General features: G+C 50.9%; 1 protein-coding gene across 1 annotated transcript; it reads right to left on the bottom strand.

The window, feature by feature from the left end:
• Nucleotides 1-313: 313 nt before the first annotated feature.
• On the bottom strand, nt 314-8,770 carry smarce1 (SWI/SNF related, matrix associated, actin dependent regulator of chromatin, subfamily e, member 1). The gene is made up of 11 exons (XM_035397455.1): nt 8,600-8,770; nt 7,572-7,623; nt 7,172-7,215; nt 6,602-6,700; nt 5,279-5,359; nt 4,904-5,035; nt 2,951-3,122; nt 2,338-2,510; nt 2,099-2,200; nt 1,260-1,518; nt 314-546 (listed from the first exon to the last, which is right to left on the bottom strand). The coding sequence occupies exons 2-11, from the start codon at nt 7,576-7,578 to the stop codon at nt 314-316; spliced, it is 1,302 nt and encodes a 433-aa protein (XP_035253346.1). The 5' UTR covers nt 7,579-7,623; nt 8,600-8,770.
• Between the last annotated feature and the right edge of the window lie 1,492 nt (nt 8,771-10,262).

Genomic DNA, 10,262 nt, shown 5'->3' on the forward strand with positions numbered 1-10,262 from the left:
GGAAAGTGCGCTGCTGCAGCAGGATCCAGGCGAGGTTAAAAACGTGTGGCAATGACTGACGGACTATGACTGAGGGCTGCTGGGTGGGGGGGTGGGGTGTGCGGGACAGGGGAGTGGTCAGCGCTGTTTTGGGGGGGGGGGGGGGGGGGGACTCATTCGGGCTTGTTGCTGGGCCCCTCCTCGGGGGCGGGCTCAGGCGGGAGGGGGGGGGGTCATTCGGGCTTGTTGCTGGGCCCCTCCTCGGGGGCGGGCTCAGGCGGGAGGGGGGGGGGGTCATTCGGGCTTGTTGCTGGGCCCCTCCTCGGGGGCGGGCTCAGGCGGGAGGGGGGGGGGGGGGTCTTTCGGGCTTGTTGCTGGGCCCCTCCTCGGGGGCGGGCTCGGGCGGGAGGGTGTCATCGGGAGGTGTTCCCGTGCTCTCGGAGCTGGTGTTGCTGTCGCTGGTCCCCTCCTCCATCACGCTGTCGCCGCCCTCCGGCACGCTCTCCTTGTCCTCGCCGCCGCCCGCTGCCTCCTCGCTCGCCCGCTGGCTCTCCGGCCGCGGCTCATCTGTGCGGGAGCCAATGAGAGCGCAGGGTTTAAACCGGGGCCCACCGACTCCGCCCACTAAACCAAACATCGTTTCTCTCCAACTTGCTGCTGCCGGTTAACCACAAGCAATCAGTCCTGGCAGCGGCAGTCCCTACAGATCTACCATCCTGCAGGTTTTCACTCCAACCCGAACAAACCACACCTCATTCAACAGCTAGAGATCTCCTTCAGCTGCTAATTAATAGTATCAGGTGTGCCAAATTAAGGTTGAAGTGAAAACCTACAGAACCGTAGATTTGCAGAAACAGATCTCCCAAAACCAACATGAAAGAATTCTGGGGATTCTGGAGAGGCATTTAGGTAGGTATCAATAAAACTAAATAAACAACCACGTATCACAATACTGAAATCTATTCCCTTAAAACCCTTAGAGATCTGTGCCGGGGTTTTTTTTCACTCATTAAACCGTAGCAGGAGTCTGAACACCATGGTCTGCAAAGCCTTTTCTGGAAGGGAATCAAATGTGCAGTTTGCATGTCTGCAAGCGCTCTGTGCCACAGAAGCCAAAGAGGACAGAAATGGAGATGAGGGCGCTGGTGGGTAACCTACAGTGAGAGTAAAAGCATCCTTCATCACATGAGGAAGAGTATGAGAGCCCTGCGTACCCACTGCCTGGAGCAGCCAATCACAGGGGAGACTTTCACAAAGAGTAATTTGTGTATGGAGCCTACCCATCTCCATGGCAGCGGGCTCCTCCTCTTCCTCCCCGTCCTTCCTCTTCTTCTTCTTGGGCCGGCCGTCGGCGGGCTCCTCGGCCGGCTTCTCGCTGGCGGCGGGCGGCTGCTCCTCCTCGGGGGCGGCGGCGGCCCTCTCCGCCTGCTCCGCCACCTCCCTCTCCCGCTCCTCGGCCCGCCGCCGGGCCGCCTCCTCCGCCGCCGCGATCTCCGCCGCGATCTTCTCCATGTCCACCTCCACCTTCAGCGCGCAGAGCTGGGGAAACGCGCGGGGTCAGGGGTCATCGCACAGGGGTCAGGGGTCAGTCGCGCTCGTGCTCCTGTGCACTAACAACACGCCTCACACTGTGTGGGAAACACGCCTCACACTGTGTGGGAAACACGCCTCCGATCCCCTCAGCCCTCACATCTCAGACTCAAACTGAACGCTTAACTGGCAGTTTTGACAGCAGGTTGTTATGCAGCTTGTCAAACCCACGGCCAAAGGGCTGCAGCAGCTCAGGGAACATCCTCGTCACGCGTGAATGCACCTGTCAGCTCTGGGGTTGCGTAACTTCTGCACTCGATCACCAGCCGCCGGGATGTGTGAGAAAACGACTCTCGGGAGAAACAGAAATGGGTTTGGCCCGTCTTGTTTTTCTATAAACTGAAAAAAAGCCCAGCAAGCTTCGGATGGTAACAGCCCATTATTTAAACATTTAATCATAAACCTTTTCACACTGCGATTCCCGAAACCTCTAAAGACTCGCAGCTTGTAGCTGCCGGTGGGCAGAGAGAACCGGTTTGAGCCGGTTGGGGCCGCCGGGAGGAGAGCCGGTTAGCCGCTGCACACGCACCCGTTTCAGCTCGTTGTTGAAGCATTCCGTGGCCTCCAGGAACTTCCTCTTCTTGTCCTGGTGGCGATCCTCAATCTGCAGGAGCTCCGCCTCCAGCTTCCTCTGCGGGTCAGAAGGAACCAATCACGTCTCACAGGGCTCTGCAGCGGAGACTGCCGGCCTCGGCGCGTGTGGGGGTGGGGGGGGGGTCTGCGGGGGGCAGATCGGGCCATGGTGTGGGGGTGGGCGGGGTGCCGTACCTGGTGGACCATGAGGGACTGCACCTGGCGCTTGAGCACCTGCATGCGGGCGGTGGTGACCACGGAGCGCACGTCCGGCACCACGTTCTCGCTCAGGATGTCGCTGATCAGCCGGTGGTTGCGCTGGAAACGGGCGGCGGCCGTGTGCTTCAGGGAGAAGCCGTCGTCGTAATCTGGGGGGGGGGACAGAGAGACATGACACACGTGACCCCCCCCTCGGCAGAAATAATCTTTTGGAGGTGACAGGGCGGGGTGGTAGAGAGCGGGGCAGAGCGGGGCGGGGCGGTGGGGCAGTGGGGGCGGGGCAGAGCGGGGCGGTGGGGGTGGGGCAGGGCGGGGCAATGGGGGCGGGGCAGAGCGGGGCGGTGGGGGTGGGGCAGGGCAGTGGGGGCGGTGGGGGAGGCAGGGCGGGGCGGTGGGGGCGGGGCAGGGCGGGGCGGTGGGGGCGGGACAGAGCGGGGCGGGACAGGGCAGTGGGGGCAGGGTGGGGCAGTGGGGGGGGCAGGGCGGGGCGGTGGGGTTAGGGGCAGGGTGGGGCAGTGGGGGCGGGGCAGAGCGGGGTGGTGGGCGGGGCGGTGGGGCAGTGGGGGCGGGGTGGGGGGCGCGGCCGTACCGTCGGGGTCCTCGGCGGGCTGGATGCTCATGTACGGCTCGCCCTTGTCGAGGCGAGACTGGCGCTGCCGGCTCTCCTCCTCCAGCGCGGCCTCCGCGCGGCTCTTGGCGTTGACGTAGGCCAGGTAGGCCGGCGAGTTGTGGTAGGCCTTCATGGACTCATTATACTCGATCTGCGGAGAAGGGCGAGGCGGGGCCGTCAGAAACCCCGCCCTTCACACGCTCACGGGGGCTGCAGCACCCCCAAACGACACGCATTCCAGCTCAGCTCAAGCCCAAAAACGTTTATATACGCATCACGCATATAAACATTCATGCTTCACACCATTTCTATTATTAGCGTATTTTATTGCTATGAAGCAATTCAAAGGACAAATAATTTGCATTTGAACAATTACAATCTTCCTGTTTTTTTACTCCCGATTCCCAGGCAACCCCAGGAGTTAACAGGCTGCCATAAGACAAGCCGGTAGTCTGTAGCAGTGATTAGCCTGCAGCCTCTCCACTGTCTCTCACTGGGCTGCAGGCAGCTGGAACAGGTGTTTTATAGAGGCCTGCACTGACGGCTCGATTGGCACCGCGGACCGCCTCTCACACCCCACCCCTCAGCCGACTGCAGGACGCCTGCTTCACCTGCTTCACCTGCATAATGGAGCAATACTGCTCTTACCTCTAACTCTTTAGCCCCTTTTTTTGTAACCACAAAAATATATATATACAAATAATTATTTTTAATTTTTATTAATGGTCTCCCAATTTGGGGTGTCCAGTTGAATTCACAGGCCGGTCTCCACGCCGACGGCCCAGTGATTCGCCCACGGTGCCACCGGCCGTCTCTCCCTCGCACTGCAGCCCACCGGCCACTAGGGGGCCACTGGGCGGTCAAGCTCAGCTGGGAGGCATCCAATCACCCACGGGATGACCCAGCCCACTGAAAACCCTCCCCCAATTGCTGAGTGACAACGGCCAATCACGCTTCCCGTTGGGGCTGCCAATCACAGTCACAGATTCGATAACAGAACGTGGGAGGAGTCACGACACTGAAAACCTGCTTTTGCCAAGACACGTCACTCAAAACTCCAGAAACTGTGTTCACAGACAGAACTGGAAGCCAACGTATGCGATGAATGGTGCTAACCATGCTGACAACTCATTTGACTGATTTACTTTTAATTTTTAACTATAAAAATGTAACTCTGGTGTATCGACCGTGATAGTCAGTTAATTTCCTACATTTCAGACCAGCCTGAAACGGAGGTGCTGCTGGTCTCTCACTTGGACAGATTCTTCAGCGTCATCTCGCACCACAACAGACGAGAGAAGGACTAAACTCGTCGAGTATGAGCTCTGAGCTCTGAGGCTGCACTCGCCACCTGAATTAAGAGCTTCTCTGCCCGTCTTTAACTTGAATTGTGGACCGCAGTCGAGGCGCAGGCCAATTCCAGCGTCACGTTTCACTGCTGCGCTGATCATAGTGCATTTCTCAGGCATTTAAGTTGTCAGTGGTCAGGGGCATCTGAACGATGACAAAATATGAACATGACAGAACATGAGAATAGCACAGGAGCAGGTAAACACACCCACAGGTACACAAGAACAGAGGACCACTAACAATACTGTGACCAGATCTGAAAGCCAGTATTGTGTACACAGTCTCAGGGATTGTAGGGAATTTAGTGCGTGGATCTCCAGAGTATTCCCAAAGATAGTTTTGCAGAGCCAGATGTGCCGCCTGCCCGTTCCTGAGCAGGCCTCGAGCCCGTGAAGCTCCAACGAAGCCAAAGCAAAGCCGAATTTCATCTGGGATGTCCCCCTTATGGCACCGTTGAGAGAGAGGGCGGGGGCGAGAAGTGGCGTTGGGACACTTCCGCACCCCGCCCCCGAGGTCCCCTCACACACCCCGCCCACCCCACACACCAGGTCAAACCAAAACAGCCACGCCCTGTAGACCAACCTTCTCTGCTTCGTATTCATTCAAGTAGTCCTGTTTCTCCTCATCAGTGAGGTCTCTCCACATGCCACCGATTATCTTCCCAATTTCCCATAGCTTCAGATCTGGATTGGAGGCCTTTACTTGGTCCCAAACCTGATGATGAGAACCAGACACGGGGAGGGTTGGGGGCAAGGAGGGGGGGGGGGGGGGTCAATACTGTAAACCTGAGCAGAGAGGTCACAGACCAGAGGAGGCCATATGGTTTAACCTTGCTCTTTACAAACTCCACAGCGAAACACACAGAACCCGCGAGGTCAAAGGTCAGAAGGCTGGCGAGGGGGCGGTCGCTGGCTGGAGCGCGGGCGGGGGGGGGGGGGGGGGGGGGGGGGGGCTTACCTTCCTGCTGTAGCGCATGTACGGCATCAAAGGCTTGTCTGGGGGCTTCGGTGGTTTTGGAATTGTGATCCCTGATGAATTCTGGGTGGAAAATAAAACGTACAAAACACACACCAATAAGTGCAGGGCCCGTGCCAACGCCTGGCACAGAGATGAAGAATGCCACCCTACAGCGCAACAGAAACACAAACCGACACACAGAACACGAGGTGATCATGGGATACGCAGCCGGGTGAAGAGAATCCGCATCTGCACTGGAAACTTCCACAAACGTTTCCGCGTTCAGCAGTCATTGCAGGAGAAGAAATAAAAAAAGCAATTTGGCTGAATACAAGGATGGATGTCTTTCAGAGCAGGAAGATGGCGCCTGCTTGAATCGGGGCAGTCAGTGAAACACACAGGACACGGAGCACCGTGATTGGGCGGCAGTTACGACAAGCAAACGCCACTGGAGCAAACGGGCAGCCTCCAGGCAGAAGCCATGCCAACGGGTGCCAGGCGCCATAGCAACACGACATCACAGTTCTCTGGGCTGTTGGCAGTTATGGGGCAGACGAATGAGGGCAGGCAGGTACACAGAGAGGGGCCAGCCGGGGGGGGGGAAGGGAGACTGGGGTATAGGCAGAGGCAGAGGTATAGGTGGCGGGCATTTTGGATTTGCCATGAAGTGACCGGAAAAGAAGACATGTCCATGAAATGATCGACCGCCATTAAGCGAAAGGACATCAATTTCAAGCTGCTGACTTTTGTTTTTGTGTGTATCTAATATATATACACATATATAAATATGTGTATATAAATATGTATACATATGTGTGTGTATATATGTATGTATGCAAAGAACCTGAAGTGTATTGCAAGTGTGTAGACTTTAAATGGAATGGAGAACAAAAGGCCTAGTGTGAGCTGGAATCCAGATCAGAGAGAGAGAGACAGAGAGAGAGAGAGAGAGAAGAGGGTAGGAACAAAAGAGAGAGAGAGAGAGAGAGAGAGAGAGACAGAGAGAAGAGGGTAGGAACAAAAGGGAGAGAGAGAGAGAGACAAAGAGAGAGAAGAGGGTAGGAACAAAAGGGAGAGAGAGAGAGAGAGAGGGAGGGGGGGAGAGGGAGAGAGAGAGAGAGACTGCTCATCCATTCAATACAGAAAACTTGTCACAGAGCTTCAGAGCAGAAGCTCTCGGCCCTTCCCTGTCTAGCCTGGCGTTCTGGTTTTTGGGGTTTTTGTTTGTTTTGTTTTTGCGATTCTGCTGCGGCCCATTGCGCCTCACCGCGGTCGGTTCTGAGACCCTGCTCCGCTCTGGATTGTAAATGTTCCTACCGTTACCCTGCTGTTGCTGCCTGGGTTTCCTCCGAGCCTGTAGTTGTTGTAGGCCAGATGGCTGTAAGGGTTGTATCCCACAAACCCTGGGGTGTTGGGCATTTGCTGATGGAAACAAATGAGACAAAAACACGAATGAGAAATGACACAAAGAAAGAGGGGAGGACAAAAAAAAGAAATAATGAATGGAAGGAGAAGACCCAAAGTCATGCAGAAGCAGTACCCCCCAAAGCGGGAATGAGCTTTCATTGGCATTACTGACACTCCCTGTGTGTAATGGCTATCAAATGAGGGGGGTGGGTTTGTTCTATTATTATAACCATATTCATGGTCATTTTATTTGGGGGGGGGGGGGGGTCCTAGGCCTTCCAACACCTTAACCCTTGGAGTCAGGTGAATACAGATAAATACATGCCTTTTCCAAATGAGCACAGCGGCATAATAATTAAAGGCCACTGTGCCCAACTCATTCTTTCATTCAGTGGCGCAAACATTCGTTGGGTATGGCAGAAACGGTACATACTCCATTATCTTTAGCAGATAATAGGCCCCTGTCTCGGTCTCTGGAATACTTACTGTAGTGGGGGCTGGGGTGGGGGGAGGGGCATAAGATGGCCTTTCTGCATGGGGGGAGAAAAGGGGAGAAATTCATGTCAGGTTTTCTTTTTTTTTGGTTTGTTTTCTTTTCTTTCTTTTTTTGTAATGAGAAACTTCACATTCAAATGATTTGGTGCCATATGGGTTAGGTTTTATTTCATGACCAGAGTCATGTTGTATGAATGAAATTAGTCATTACTAAGTGTTATAAGATTTAAAAAATTAAAATGGCTGGCTGAGATGGGCCAAGTTCCTACTTGCACAAGAGACATTTATATGGAGGGAGAGATGGAGTCATACTGCCATAAATTGCCACGAAGAACCACCTTACAGATTGGTTGTTGCTACCTTGATACCACATGAATTGAAATTTCCTTACTTGACATCTTGGCTGACGGATGGAAGATATCAAGCTATTCCGGTCATTGATTCTGTAATAAATACATCTTTTTTAGAATGGGGGGGAAAAGCAGCGTGGTGTGTTTCACAGACTTTATTTACACTTTATTTCATCTTCTCGATCTAGACAGATGCGCCAATGATGCCAAATTATGATCCCTTATGCAGCATACAAATATATATGTCAACACTTCAAATAACCAATCGAGTCTGCTTAACAGACAACACAAAAACGCATTTTTCACAGCCACAAAACACACAGACAGCCACGGTACAACTAGCAAGCGACGTCGGTCACAGGACTCGTAATCCAAAAGTCACATTTGCTAGCCAACTTGCTAATGTTGCTAATCACAAAAACAACAGATCGACTAGCGCTAGCCAGATAGCCATACAACCAATCAGGCCCAACTTACAATGAAACACTTAGCTAAAATGTTTTCTGCTCCACTCGGTCTGGTGTATAGCCGGTCTTATAGCCTATGTATTATTATGAATGGCAAGCCAAAGTTCGTTAGTTAGTTAACTATGCTTGCTTGGAAGCAAACAATTAGCGAACCTAGAAAGCTAACGTAGCTAACTTATCTTGCAGAGAAACGACAGCACGAACTATCGCCAGCTGGCTAAACATACGAGCACTATGGTTCTAGTGGTAATACTAAAATGATAAAAATAGAGGAAATACGTAGCCTGCTCGATGATTAAGTGTAGCCAACTATAGCAACATTAGCCAGGCAGCTAGCTAAATAATGACTGATGCACTGCAGCGAACATAGCAAGCTAGGTTAAAATAGCAAGCGAGGAAATGAATCAATGGCTGCAACATGTCGCTAGCTAATAAATGGCTAAGCTAGCAAGCTAGATAACGATGAAATTCAATTTACCGAAACAAAATCGGTGTTCATGAGTAGCGTAATAGCACAATTAAAGCACAAGTATTCTACCACTTATCTAAATTTATACATCGGTCATCAAACCGTTTAATCGAACAAAAAAAGACCGACTCACCCCCGCACCACAAGCGTCTCCTTTGTTCACTCAAAGCCGCTTCCCTTCCTTCTGTTTTTGCACTCAGTCCATTTCACTGATCAGATTCGCCACGGCGGAGTATAGAGGCACGACGAACCGTTTAAACATTAAAATAAATAGAAAAGCATTAAGCAATACAGTGATTATGTACATATGATATATGTTCAGATTATGATTGCTAATGCAGTTATTAATATTCCACAAGGAGATTGTTGGTCAGATGAATCTGCTGTTGTAAAAGAAGTCAATGGCACATCCGGATAGGGTCTAACCCATTTTTTACAGTCTCTGGTCTAACCGCCAGAGTTGGTTTTATTTTATTTTTCAGTAGAAGACTACAGCCGTAGCCTACTCCATAGTCTTAATGTAGTGTGCGTTTATGTTTTTATGTAGATAATAGAAAATAGCGAGCAGCGTTGTAAAAATAGCCTTCTCATAGCGAATGAATTCTAATGTATCTCACGTTTGGCACCATAATCCAGTACGATAGCGATTTAGGCTACGTAATGTTTTTATTTTAATGTAAAAAAAGTTCACTTTCATATGGTATAAGTAAAGTATATTGATCTTATGTTAATTAATACACATTCTGCCATTGTGTACTTTATTTTTGTATTTATTTGGTAACTTGTATTTATTTTTGTTTTGTCTTTTTGTTCACTCCCACTGCTTTTTAATTAGACCTTGTAAACATGTCTGCATAAGAAATTGTCCTATGTAAATGCATCAATGTATGATTGCGAAGTAGCATTAATACTGTGCTTAACAAAGGTAATTTATCCCTTCTGAACGGTAATGTACGCATAGTGCCAGACAGTAATCTGAAGTTACCAGAAAACACGTGAAGCCACAGATATCCATAACAGTGAATCAGATTTCCCTCATGACATGTGGTGATGATGTCATGGCATTAGCAGAAGGTATGTCCTGGGAAGTTTGGTGAATTCTGAACTCTGAAGTGAGGTTTGAATCAGTGATATGGCAGAGATTGAGCGAGGCATTTTAATGGGTTTTAGTTAATTTCATCCATCTTTGGACAGAATGAGGGAAATTAAGTTATGATAGCGATGAGATCACAGTATAGTGTGTTATGGCAGAGAATCAAAACCCTGGCTGGGGGTGGGAGTATTGGTATATAGGCAGAGACTCAGCTACCCTATGAATGGGGACTCTTCTTTGATTGGTCAATTTTAGATGCTGTGACCTCTCCCCTCCTTCTGTCAATGATGAGGCAGGTCAGCCATTCTCCCACACCTGAATCTTTCGCCAGGGCATCCTGTAGCATTTCTGTTTTCTTTCAGTGTTCTCTTTGGAGATTCTGCTCTCTTGAGCACCTCTTGGCTCCAAGTAGACTGGCTGCCATCTCAATGAAAACAAGTCTGCAGTTGGTCATAGAGGAAATTATTCACTCTGGTACTGCTGAAGTGGTAATGAGTAGATGTGGTTTCATCTCTGCAGTCCTTTCCTGTGATGAAATATGGGTCCTGTCACCCAATATGCACACAAGGAAAATAAAATGGGAATATAATGAATGATGCATTACCCAAAAAAGACAAATGCAAATATTGTTAGTTTAATTCTGGACCTCGGTATCAAGTTAGTTTGACTAAAATGTCTATCCTTTACAGTAGAAAATGGCTAG

The sequence above is a fragment of the Anguilla anguilla genome, chromosome 17 (genome assembly GCF_013347855.1).
Source record: "Anguilla anguilla isolate fAngAng1 chromosome 17, fAngAng1.pri, whole genome shotgun sequence".
Classification (NCBI taxonomy): domain Eukaryota; kingdom Metazoa; phylum Chordata; class Actinopteri; order Anguilliformes; family Anguillidae; genus Anguilla; species Anguilla anguilla.

Excerpts from the sequence above, each read along its gene's own strand:
- smarce1 (XM_035397455.1), bottom strand. Across the intron at positions 6,701-7,171 it reads CCACCCCAGCCCCCACTACA|CAAATGCCCAACACCCCAGG; the intron begins GTAAGTATTCCA and ends TGTTTCCATCAG. Across the intron at positions 5,036-5,278 it reads ACATGCGCTACAGCAGGAAG|GTTTGGGACCAAGTAAAGGC; the intron begins GTAAGCCCCCCC and ends TCTCATCATCAG.